The sequence below is a fragment of the Numida meleagris genome, chromosome 6 (genome assembly GCF_002078875.1).
Source record: "Numida meleagris isolate 19003 breed g44 Domestic line chromosome 6, NumMel1.0, whole genome shotgun sequence".
Classification (NCBI taxonomy): domain Eukaryota; kingdom Metazoa; phylum Chordata; class Aves; order Galliformes; family Numididae; genus Numida; species Numida meleagris.
This window is the reverse complement of record NC_034414.1, coordinates 2,309,579-2,320,786: the sequence shown is the minus strand read 5'-3', so window position 1 is coordinate 2,320,786 and position 11,208 is coordinate 2,309,579. Positions and strand designations below refer to the sequence as shown.

Here is an 11,208-nt window from a genome sequence, read left to right as displayed (position 1 = left end):
CCAAGGGGGAAGTCAAAGCAGTGGCTCTGAATGCCAAAATTAGGCGGCTCACTTCTTCCTCATTGTTGCAGTCCTAGTGCAACGTGGAAAGCGTTCAGAAAGTTGGCTCGGCAACACGCTGTTATTATTTAACCAACATGGAGCAGGGATGGACTTCCCGTAGCTCTCAGCTGGTTAAGCACTGGGAAGCAGGGCCCTTCCCTCTTCCATCACTGCAGGCACTGAGGTCTTCTTCCATGAAGCAGTGGGATGCATGAGTCTCGTTTCACAGAAGGATCACCCAAATCAGATTTTCCCATGAGCAAGTGAATCGATGTTGAGTTCAATAGGTGAAGTATGAGAAATAACCCAGCAAACTAACACAAAATATCACCATGACAGGCTGTAATTGACTGGTTTTAGTACTTTGCGAAGGGGAACACGATGCTTGTTTAGGTTGCCTGTAGACACACAACATTGCATGTGTAAGTCTTGGCCTATAATCAATTCCTAAAGCAGAAAACTATCATACAAATTAGCAGAGCATAAGTACTTGCCTGTGTGAACAGGGAATTCTCTGTGATTTCATGCTGAGCGGTATCATTTATGTATGTTTACCTTATGTTGTTAAAAGCAGATGAATTACAGCACCAGTATTTCTCTTCTTTCAACCTCAGTCCTAACAGTACGGTTCAGATTCCTCCAGGGACTGTAGGTACTTCCAGTCCAAGAGAGCAATAGGAAAGATGAGACCTGGCAATGGGTGAGTTACAGCAGTTTGGGAAGCTGGTTGTTAGCTTTGCCACATGCTGCCTCCTTGCTGTTGGGTCTTTTTCCTTCCAGCATTCTTCTGTCAAGTTTGGTAGAAATCATAGAATCATTAAGGCTGGAAAACACCTCTAAGATCATCAAGCCCAACCCGAATCCATCCCCACCATGCCCACGACCATGTCCCTCAGTGCCACATCTCCACGGTTCTTGATCATCTCCAGGGAAGGGACTGGATCGGCAGCTCCAAGAGTCACCAGAGAAGAAGGAATAAACCAGCACGCATAAATGGCAACATCTGTGAGAGTGCAAAATGCCTCTTATTTGAGGTAAGCCAGCCTAAGAAGGGACTAATGACAAAATAAAATACCATCATGACAATTCAGAAGGACATTTTCAGAAGTTCTCCATAGATGACGGAATTAAACTGCTCCTCTCTCCATTCTCCAGGTCCTTGTGGAATTTGCTCAGGAGTTACCCCACACCAGAGAAACACCTGATAAAAAGAAATGACACTGCTGCTAAGAGATTATTTAAAAAAAAAAAAATCAAAAAAGATTTCTCAGGAAATTGCATTTTTTTTTGCCATGAGTTAAAATGAGTTATCACTAATGGAAACCCAACTGATTTTTCATACTTGCATTCAGCAGCCTTCAGGTGGCTGCACTTTTGCAGGTATGGGACAAATCTCTGCTCAACCAATGAGGTTCTGCAGATTTTGCCCTCATTGAAATCCTTCTCATGGGAGAGTATAGGGAGCTGGGAGAAGGCCATCTGCTCTTATTTAAAAAGGCAATCAATGACATAAATGCATAAGGGAAGAGTCCATGAAAAGCAGAATCCTTCTGAATGCAATAAATGAGATTAAGGGGACAAGAGACTAAAAATATGAGTATGGAGAACAGAAAGTGCAGCAGATAAACAAGCAGCCTGAAGCTTTAATATTACAGATAAATGAGCTGCTAATTAAAAGCCCAGTTGCCAAACAAGTAGGAAATAGTCCCTCAGCCTCACAAAGACAGTGAGTCCAACCAACTCATTCCTAGTTAGACAGACCTGAAGGCCAGACTGAATTCACTTCAGCAGAGAGGGGAGGCAGCTTCACCAGGAGTAAATTTATTAATTTACTTAGGCCGATTGCCCTAGGCAGGATTTTCCATCCCTCCACCTTGAGTTCACTCGGATGTGCCTCCATGCCCTCCTTCCAGGCAATTTCAGCCATCTTTTATAAAAAAAGACAGAAACCTCTTCACTTTCCTTCCACCTTTTTAAAAAATTAATCCACCAAGTCCCTGCTGTAATCCATTTTCCAAATCCACAGCAATTAGGGGCCTATTCTGCTGCTGCTTTTCATCCTGTTCCCGTGTCGTGGAATTGTTTCACCCTTTGGCTTGGATGAGTTTCCTTCTCCACTCATTACCGCTGCTCTGACACTGAAATTACTGAAGGCAGGAATCACCTACTCGTCATACTTTTACGCTGAGAATGAAAATAAACATTAATGCTGAAGAAAAAGCTCAAAGCAACACACCCATTCATATAAAAACTTTATTAAAAAGGAGGACACAGCCCCCCCAGAAGAACATTGTACAGCACCTCCCAAACTTTTAAAACTCAACAGTCATAATTAAATACAAACAGCGAGGAAGACGGTGTGCACATCCAGCAAAGGAGAACTAAACCCCAAATTGCCGTTGCTTCAAACGTGGCTGGAGATTTTCCATGGCGCATTTTGCAATGCACGGCTGTGAGCTGGTGCAGCTTGGGTCAGCCTCTATTCTTTTCTACTGTAAGTGCCACGATGGGTTCTGATTTTATTGGAACCTTGTATCACTTTATTTCAAAGAGAAAGAGAAGAAGCTCGATGCCTCACTTGATAGTGTTATGCTGTGTGAATAACTTGCATTTTCACATCTCAAGTCACAAAAAAAATGAGGTTTTTCTAACACTAGTTCTATTTCAATGGTTAACAATTAAAAAAAAACAACAGAAATATTATTGTTGTCACTAGAAAAAAAAAAAGCAACAACAAAAAAGCCAGCCTCATTTACCCACCATCTATAGATGAGAAAATAAAAGATAAATAGGCCCAAGCTTAGAAGTCTTTTCTTCTACCTGCAAAACCACCTCCTGTCGAACCTAGGGCCACATTTAACAGCGCTACCTTTCAGTGCATCAGCCACTGTACCATGATTGATTCAGCTGTGCACCGTGTAGGGCTAAAGGTACAAAAAAGGGATGAGGAATACTTAAAATATGTCTATTTCTTGATTTCCTTACAGAAGTTTTCTGTGCTGGGTCATAAAAAGAATTTGAAGCAAAAATAGATTTACAAAAGCTGTTGTGCTCAAGTCAGCGGCGTATGTACATCTTTGAATTGGAACAATACAAAAAGTATCCTAGTAGAAAAAGCAATATATAAAATTATATGAAGAGTGCTTTAGAAGTACAAAGTTAGGAAATTATGCATAGAATCATAGAATCACCAAGGTTGGAAAGGATCTCTGAGTTCATCCAGTCCAACTGTCCACCTACCACCAGTATCTCCCCACTAAACCATGTCCCTGAGGACAACATCTAAACATTTCTTGGACATCTCCAGGGACGGTGACTCAGACACCCCCCTGGGCAGCCCTTTCCAGCACCTGACCACCCTTCTGGAGAAGAAATTTGGAGAAGAAAGTTTTCCTAGTATCCAACCTGAACTTCCCCTGCCCTGCGGCTGTCTTAGTGAAACCTTGCAGAGTTTACACCAGATCCTGAAGCAAAAAACCACCTCACTGCCTGCAGAACTCGCTGGTGATGTTTGGAAGGGGATAGGCAAAGAGAGTGAAATCCAGGATGTACTTTGGGAGCAGCTCTTTTATCAGCTTGCGCTGGGTGTTGCACAGGTAGTAATGGAGCGTTTCTGCCGTCACGGGCTTGTACCACGACTGTCTTTCGGGGAAGCGGATGAAGGACGGTGCCTGAACTTGCTCCAGGACATGGTTGGCATCCTCGTTCAGCCGCTCGTAGGAGCCGATGAAGTCGTACCGCACGGCACAGGGCTGGCACAGGTTGTAGATGGGCATCCAGTGTTCGTTCATCCTCTCCACCTCCTCGTCCAGTAAGTAGCGGAGAAACTCGGAGAAGGTCACGTCGTCGCCCGCTGACTTCCCCCCGTTCTTCCGATACCGCCTGACTATCTCCACTCCGTACTTCTGCTGGTACTCCTTGATCTCCCCAAACTTGTTCCTGTAGGCCGACAGCAGCCTCTCAGCTGGGTTCCTCACGAAGATGAACTTGTAGTAGTTCTTCAGGCGGTAGTTGATCTCGTCCGGCTTCATGTCCGCCAGGAACACCAGGTCGCTCTTGTGGTCCATCTTCAGCTTGACATCAACGCTCTCCAGCGCCCCGTCCAGCACCTTCAGGATGCGCTTCCAGTTGGAGCAGGCCACCTTGGGCACGTAGCAGTAGAGGAAGCGGTACTTATCGCTGACCAGGAGGTGCCGGAGGACCGTCCGCCGCTGCCCGGCCGGCAGCTCCCAGACGCTGCGGGGCATGGCCCGCTGCCCGCACACCGAGCGGATGGTGCGGTTGCGGATGTCCCGCAGCACCTCGAGCTCCAGATCTCCTCCGTGCGCCTGCACCCGCCGGGAAACCTCCCCGGCCGACGGGTGTAGCGGGAGCGGCTTCACCTCGGCCAGGATGCCCTTCTCGATCATCAAGAGGAGCCCGCTAGAGGCCAAGATGACGCCGAACATCAGCATGGAGGGCAGCAGCACCGTGCTGCCGCTCCGCAGGCGGGACCGGCTGCACGCCGAGGCGGCCGCCCGCCGCACCTCCCCGGGGAAGGCGGCCCGCGGGGACATGGCCTCGGACGGGCCGGGCCTCAGCCTCCGCCGCTCCGCATGCCGGGGAGAGGGGCTAGCAGCCGGCGGCGGGGAAGGAGGGCGAGGCGGGGCGGCAGCCGGCAGTGACGGCCGCAGAGGCGGGCTGGGGGCCGGCGGCCATTTCGCGGCGTCCCCGCCCCGCGCCCGCCCGCTTCCCTCCCTCCCTGCCGGGGCTTCTGCGTTGCGGGCGGGGCGCGGTTCTCTGGAGGCTCGCGGTCTCCTCCCCCCACCGTAAATTGAAGAAAATAAAGCGCCTCCGGGCCTTGCTCCGCGTTCAAGGATGGCTCTGCAAGGTGCTTACGGCCACGCAGGGGCTTCCAGACCCTCACAATCCACCTGCGCGGACCCTCTGCACTCCACTAACCCCCGGCTTTGGGTTCTTGTGGTAAATCCCCCGCTGCAAAGATGTCAGGTTCTAACCCAGCGCAGATGGAGGCTGGCACAGCTCGAAGCCCAGCTTGTAATTAGTCCTTTTGTACAGGCCTTAATTAGGGGGCTGTAGGGGCATCCTGGAGAGTAGCTCCCATAGGGCCCGGCTGCCCCAGCCTACCACCAGGTCATGGAGAGCCATGGAGATGTGGCACTGAAGGACATGGTGGGGATGGGTTGGACTCAGTGGTCTTGGAGGTCTTTAACAGCCTCGATGATTCTATGATTCCCTTAATTAATAGTTACGCCTTTAATGTGCTGCCATTTGCACGGTCTCAGCAGCCAAAGGAGAAAAGGGATTTAATACCTCGTGATCTGGCCGCAGCGCTCCGCGAGCCAGGGCTGAGGATAGATATGCCACCACCTGCAAGCCAAGGGACAGCAGCCCCCCAAACCTCTGCAGGAATTGCCCCTGAGCCTCATCCCTGCCGTTTGCTGAACGAGTTGAGCTGAAGTTCTCCTTACACAACCTCGGCCTAAGGTAAGCCCTAGCACGGGGACAAGCTGTAACCAGAGAGGTGCAACGGGAGCCACGCAGGCAGCCCGAACAGCAGGTAGCGTGGAAACTGCATCTTCATAGCTGCTCTAAACACAGCCCTTTCCGGTGGAGAAATCACGTCATAAGTGCGTTGTTCAGCCTGTTTTTCTTCAGCGTGCCTTCAGAGCATGCCACCAGGCTTGCACTTCTTACCAAGGCTTCCAGGGACTCTCTCTGTCAAAAGACATCAAGAGAAAGAAGCTTCCACTTAGTTTTCTTTGATCGGAAGCCAAGAGCATTTTGTCGACCAGGGTAAACAAAGCATTCGTAGCGAAGCGTGAGTGCCTGAAGCTAGATTATTTTTACACTTTATGGTTTTATCTCGATGTAAATATAGCACTAGCTTTAGGAAGGTGCCGTATATCCCACGCTGCAAACAGAAGGGCAGCAGTAAACCTGCGTTATCTGTAACGTTATCCGGTTCCTGATATGATTTCAGAGAGCAGGTCCACGGATCCAATTCTGAACTCATATCAGAGTAAACTGAAGCCATGCCACTAGGTGTTATCTGCAGCACAGGTATGCAAATCGGCCCCAACTGGAAAGCAGGAAGACTGATTACAGTGAACTCTGGTAAAGGCACTAATGCTATTTCCAAAGCAGCCAAGGGAGATTTTTATTGCTTAGAACGTAGGCTGGCCTTGCATTGCTCGTTTTCCTCGTTTTCCTTTGTTTCTATTCATTTGTGATATAGAAGCATAGAATGGCTTGGGTTAGGACCTTTAAGATCATCTAGTTCCAACTCTCTCGCTATAGCCAGGGACACCTCCCTGTAGACCAGATTGCTCACATCCCCATCCAGCCTGAGATGGATGGGACCTATAGCTGTAGGTCTGGCGTAGTTTCATATGATAACTGAAGAGGAAGGCTCGTGTTCAGAAGCGTGCAGAACTGTGGGGATATAGTTCAGAGATCTATTTTTTTTTTCCTCCAGAAAAGATGCATTTAGAACATCAAATGGCACTGAGAAAGTCCAAGTTTGGGCTACCGAGGGTCAGCTGTAAACTAACCCAAGTACAAGTGATGGAATTTAGTTTGCTCTTAGAGATGTGTGGTGATGGCTTCTCACCACTCCTAATCAGAGACTGGGAAGGAAGCATTCTGCAGATGTGCTGTTTCACCTGACCGCACTGCTGACTGCATGGTGCTCTTGCACCAATGCTGATGCTTGGTTCTCCACTGCAGGTAGCTATTTCTGCAGCCTCACCCCCAGGCTGGTGCATACTGACAAGCAAACTGATGTTATCAGTGGAGCTTGCCAGAGCACGCAGAGCACTGCATTAAGAAACTACATTCAGCGCTGCCTGAAATAAGAGTCTGTTCCTTTGCTTTTCCACATTAAAAAGAGAGGCATCCAGACACCGTAAAAATCCAGGTCTCCTGTCACTCAGAGCATTTGTCCCCCATACTTAACTGCACAGAGCAACCTCCTCAGTCCACTCCCACTGTGAGAGCCTGAGAGCCTGGGAAAACATGCAGGCTTTACAGCATGCCCAATGCATTAACCAGGGCCAGCTGTCATTGCTATGTATGGGTAAACTGTGGCCCGCTCTTAAATTGTGCCTTTCATCCATAGGAATCCCAAAGTCCCTATAGATGGTGCAGGAGAGAGACGCATTCACCGGCCTCAAGTCACAGTAAATTGATTGGAGCCCATGGCATTACAGTGAGCTGCTCTCCCAGTGTTGTTTATGATGGGTGCACGCAGGTTTAAAGCAGACTGTAGAACGTGCTGGTGATGGTGAAGCAGCTTCTATGCAAAGCAGAGTTGTGTTTTTTCTTAAAAACTCCTTTTAAGACACATCAGACATGCTGCTAAATAATTCGGAGAAGATGGTGAGGACGGGCTAGGTCTATCTTGCTCAGAACAGAAATCACTATTTTCCAGGAAATGTAGTGCTGGACGATCTGCTTATCTTGCAACTGCAAACTAATTGATAAGCAGCTGGCTGAATTCACAAGGACCTTACGCTGGGTTTAATGTTTCCCTCCCCACTCTGTTGTGCACAGTTGTGAACGGAGGCTTTTCAGGAATGCTGGTTGCCCTGCCCAAGAAAACCACTGCCACACGTGGTTAGTAGAACCCCCAGAAGCTTCTTCTTCAACACTTCATCCTCCCCCACTCCATCTCAAACCCCTCTCAGCCCTTCCAGGCCAGGGCTCTCTCTGCCTCCCAGTTTCACCCACATCAGACATCACTCATGTCTGTAGCTAGATGTGGCATTGTCATCAATTTTCAGTATTGCACATTAAGCCCTACATGGCTTTGAAATTGTTGTTTCAGGCCCAGAGCCATCACAAGGATCTGCGTGAGCTGGAGCAGCGAGCAACTATCCATGGAGCAGTCCAGATCCATGGGAGTTTCTACAGGGCTTATGCTTTGCCCATTCTCAACAGGTGACTTCTTTGGCTAAGAGATCCCATACAAATGTGCCAGACAGGACCTTATTTCCAGTGGGGAAAATAGCATCAGAAGGGTTAACCATCTCATGAAAATACCTTCTTCTCGCCGATGCAGGGTTGATAGATGGTTAGAAACTCTCCTCCTTCATTGCATGTTTTCCTCCAAAGCCTCAGCTGGAAAGCAGAAGTATCTGTTAAGAAAAAGCAGTGCTACACAGCACCTCGTAACACTTTTCTGGGTCTGACACCTCAGAAAATAAAGAAATTGCTCACGTCTGTTCATAAAACTAAATCCAACCTGAATGTCAAAGGAAGAAATACCAATTTCTTTCCCCCATGAAAGAGCAAAATGGATGCAGTCAAAGCTTTTGGGATGGCTGCGGTGATCCCCAAGCACAACGGGATGCACACTGCCCTGTTCAGCTGCTTTAGAAGAAAACGGAAAAGTAATGAGCTCCCAAACTTATTTCATCAAGACTTATTACCATTAAACACGAGGTGCTACTTGCACTCAACGAGTATCACCCGAGTCAGCTTTGGATGAGCAGGGGATGATGCAGGCTGGGTTCAGCTTGATGGGGAGATCTTAAATGGCCCCAGCACAGCTGAGTGGTCCTCAGCAGGGGGCTGGAGGTTGGGTTACATCTCTGGGTGCTTGAGTTGCTCCTTGCAAACATATCAACATAAAGGTGGGTTGGGAAAGGAGCATTCAAGAGTGAATTAAGGAGAAAACTCAGGATCTGGGGAGCAGGAACCGGAAAAGAGAAAGCTTCGTGTCCCGAAAAATGAATCGTTATAGAACGTGTGCTGTTTTCATTAGACAAGGTGACTTAACTCAAGGCTTCCATTTGTCTCAATCTGTTCAGTTTAAAAGAAGCCTCGAAAAGGAGTAAGATACATAAGTCAATACGTATCCTCTTGCTTCCTTACCATGGGGAAATGAGCCTTTCTGTAGAAAAGCACTAGAAAACATCTCCCTCCCTCTATAAATAATAAAAAAAATGGCACATTTTCTCCCAGATTTTAGAGGAAAAAAACAATCAGAAATCCGACACAGGTGTTGCAGTTCTCACATGAGAAGACAGAGGAGTAGGGTTTTGACCCTTTAACAGAAGAAATCCATCTTAGTCCACAACGCCCCTTGCAAAGGAGGAAATTTAAGCTGGGAGCAAACTACCTCAAACATCAGGAAAAAAACATTCCAGGTCAGGAGCATCTCCTCTCGTTGCTGGATGAAGGCTGGTATTGCAGGCAGGCCCTACTGCTCACCCAGGTCTGCATTTCTGGATGCACGTGCCTGCAGGGCTGCTGGCACTGGGCAGTGCAGCAGCTCCCAGCATTCCCAATCCCTTTGGGAAATCCGCTCCCAGCAGGTGCTTGGCTTTCATCTCGCAGGGAGGTCAGAACAAAACCCAACCTTGCTCATTTGTGTGCACGGCAGCAGCTAATACGGTAAAATAAATGGCGCTAACGTGCCGTATAAATCCCTTTTTATAGACTGTAATTATACAGCGGGGTATTAACTCAGCCCTACTTATTAGCTGCGCTCTGGTACTGGCACAGGGAGGATTTTGGAGCTGTGGTTGGGAAAGAAGAAACATCCCTACCACTCCATATCCCAGCCTGGGATCGGATGGGGTCACTTCCATTGTGGGATAAACAGCTTTTGCTCAATATCCTTTCAAAAACACCTTTTCCCCCCCCCATTAGAATAGCTTGTCTGTTTTCTAATACCATATTCCAGTGCCCTAAGACACGACGGAGAGCGGAGAACATTCAGCAGCCTCTGGCTTGGTCTAGCATCGCTGAACAGATTTGCTTTTAAGAGTTACTAGGCATCCAAAGCCCCTCCAACTGCAGCTTTTTTCTGCAGAGCGCTCCTGAGAGGTTTGCCGAGATAGAAGAACTCAATATGAAGCTGCAGAATAAAGGGTGCTTCCACGCAGCAGATTGGGTAAAGCCAGTTTAAATTGTTTCCTTTATTAAATAGCCTTTCCTCTTAAAAATGGATTAGCTGCTCTCACTGGAGGCTCTGACGGAAAAGCCATCTCATCCCTATAGCAACAAGGGACACAAACACCATGCTCACTTCCACGGCAGCTCCTCGGCTCCGTATGATCCAGCACGGGAAATCTCGGGGGCATTTCCCCTTACTAATTACCTCCTTCAGCACAGAGCAGCAACCGGAGCGGGCACCACAAGCTGCTGTGGGTTTGCTTGTCCAGGAGGAAGAAGTCACATCAGAAACTTCATGGGACAACCTCAAGATCTCCTGCTGGAAACAACCCAGGGACCAAAGATGCCGTGGAGCCTGGATTGGTGCTGCCCTGCTCCCTGGGCTATAGGGATGCTGTGACCGTGCTCAGCCCACCTGCATTCGTGCCAAACCACGCTCGCCACTCACTTGTCTCTAATGAGGAGACGATTCTCGGTCATTAAAAACCATCTCTTTTCCCCCTCGCCACTCATTCTGTTCCCAGAACTCATTTCCCCCCTTCCCAAGCATGCAAGAGTCCAGCTCTAATTAATACACATAATTATATATAGAAATAACCCATGCCAAGGGCCAGCTGCCCAGCCAAGAGCTAAATGACATCTCCCCACTGCTCCGTGCTCAGATCTCAGCACAGCCTCACTGCAGAGGGCACCAAACCCTCAAAGCCACAGCAGCTTTAGGGATGAGCAGCTTTGGCAGCAGCTTTTGGTTTGCAGAGCTGTTTCCCAGCACTGCGAAAACTTACGCTTACCATCTTCAGAACCTCACCTGCACTCAGGGCGCTTTCCAGCAGATCCTGTTCCACGCAGAGATACCGATCCTGTTGTGTTATTCCAGGCAGGCTGTTATTCGCTGCAGCTTTGGCTCCCACCTGGGTTCCTCCTTGCCTTATGGGCACATCCATGGTGACCACGTAGCTGTCGGTTCTATTCTCGGTGTGAGGATGGATGGAGCTGGAAGCCACGGGGCTGGGATGCTCCTGTGCTGGCAAAAGCTGATGGCAGTGATACCAAGTGAAAAGACACTGAGCACGACGATGCTCTTTACGAGATGCTTCTCCCAAAAGAACACTTCAAAACACTCTTCTCCAGTGTTTCTAAAGTACAGAGTGACACACCGAGCCTTACGGAGACAACCTTCGCCTCTAGCACCTTCCCTCCCTAAGAAGCAGAGGCTTAGCTATTCCTATAACAGCAGCTGTTGAGAAAAGATTGGGAAAAGGT

General features: G+C 48.6%; 1 protein-coding gene across 1 annotated transcript; it reads right to left on the bottom strand.

Annotated features, from left to right (window-relative positions):
* CHST14 (carbohydrate sulfotransferase 14) lies at window positions 3,406-4,755 on the bottom strand. Its single transcript, XM_021402101.1, is given in 2 exon segments — window positions 3,406-4,632; window positions 4,634-4,755. Coding segments are annotated over 2 exon segments (1,215 nt in total). The 5' UTR covers window positions 4,741-4,755; the 3' UTR covers window positions 3,406-3,524.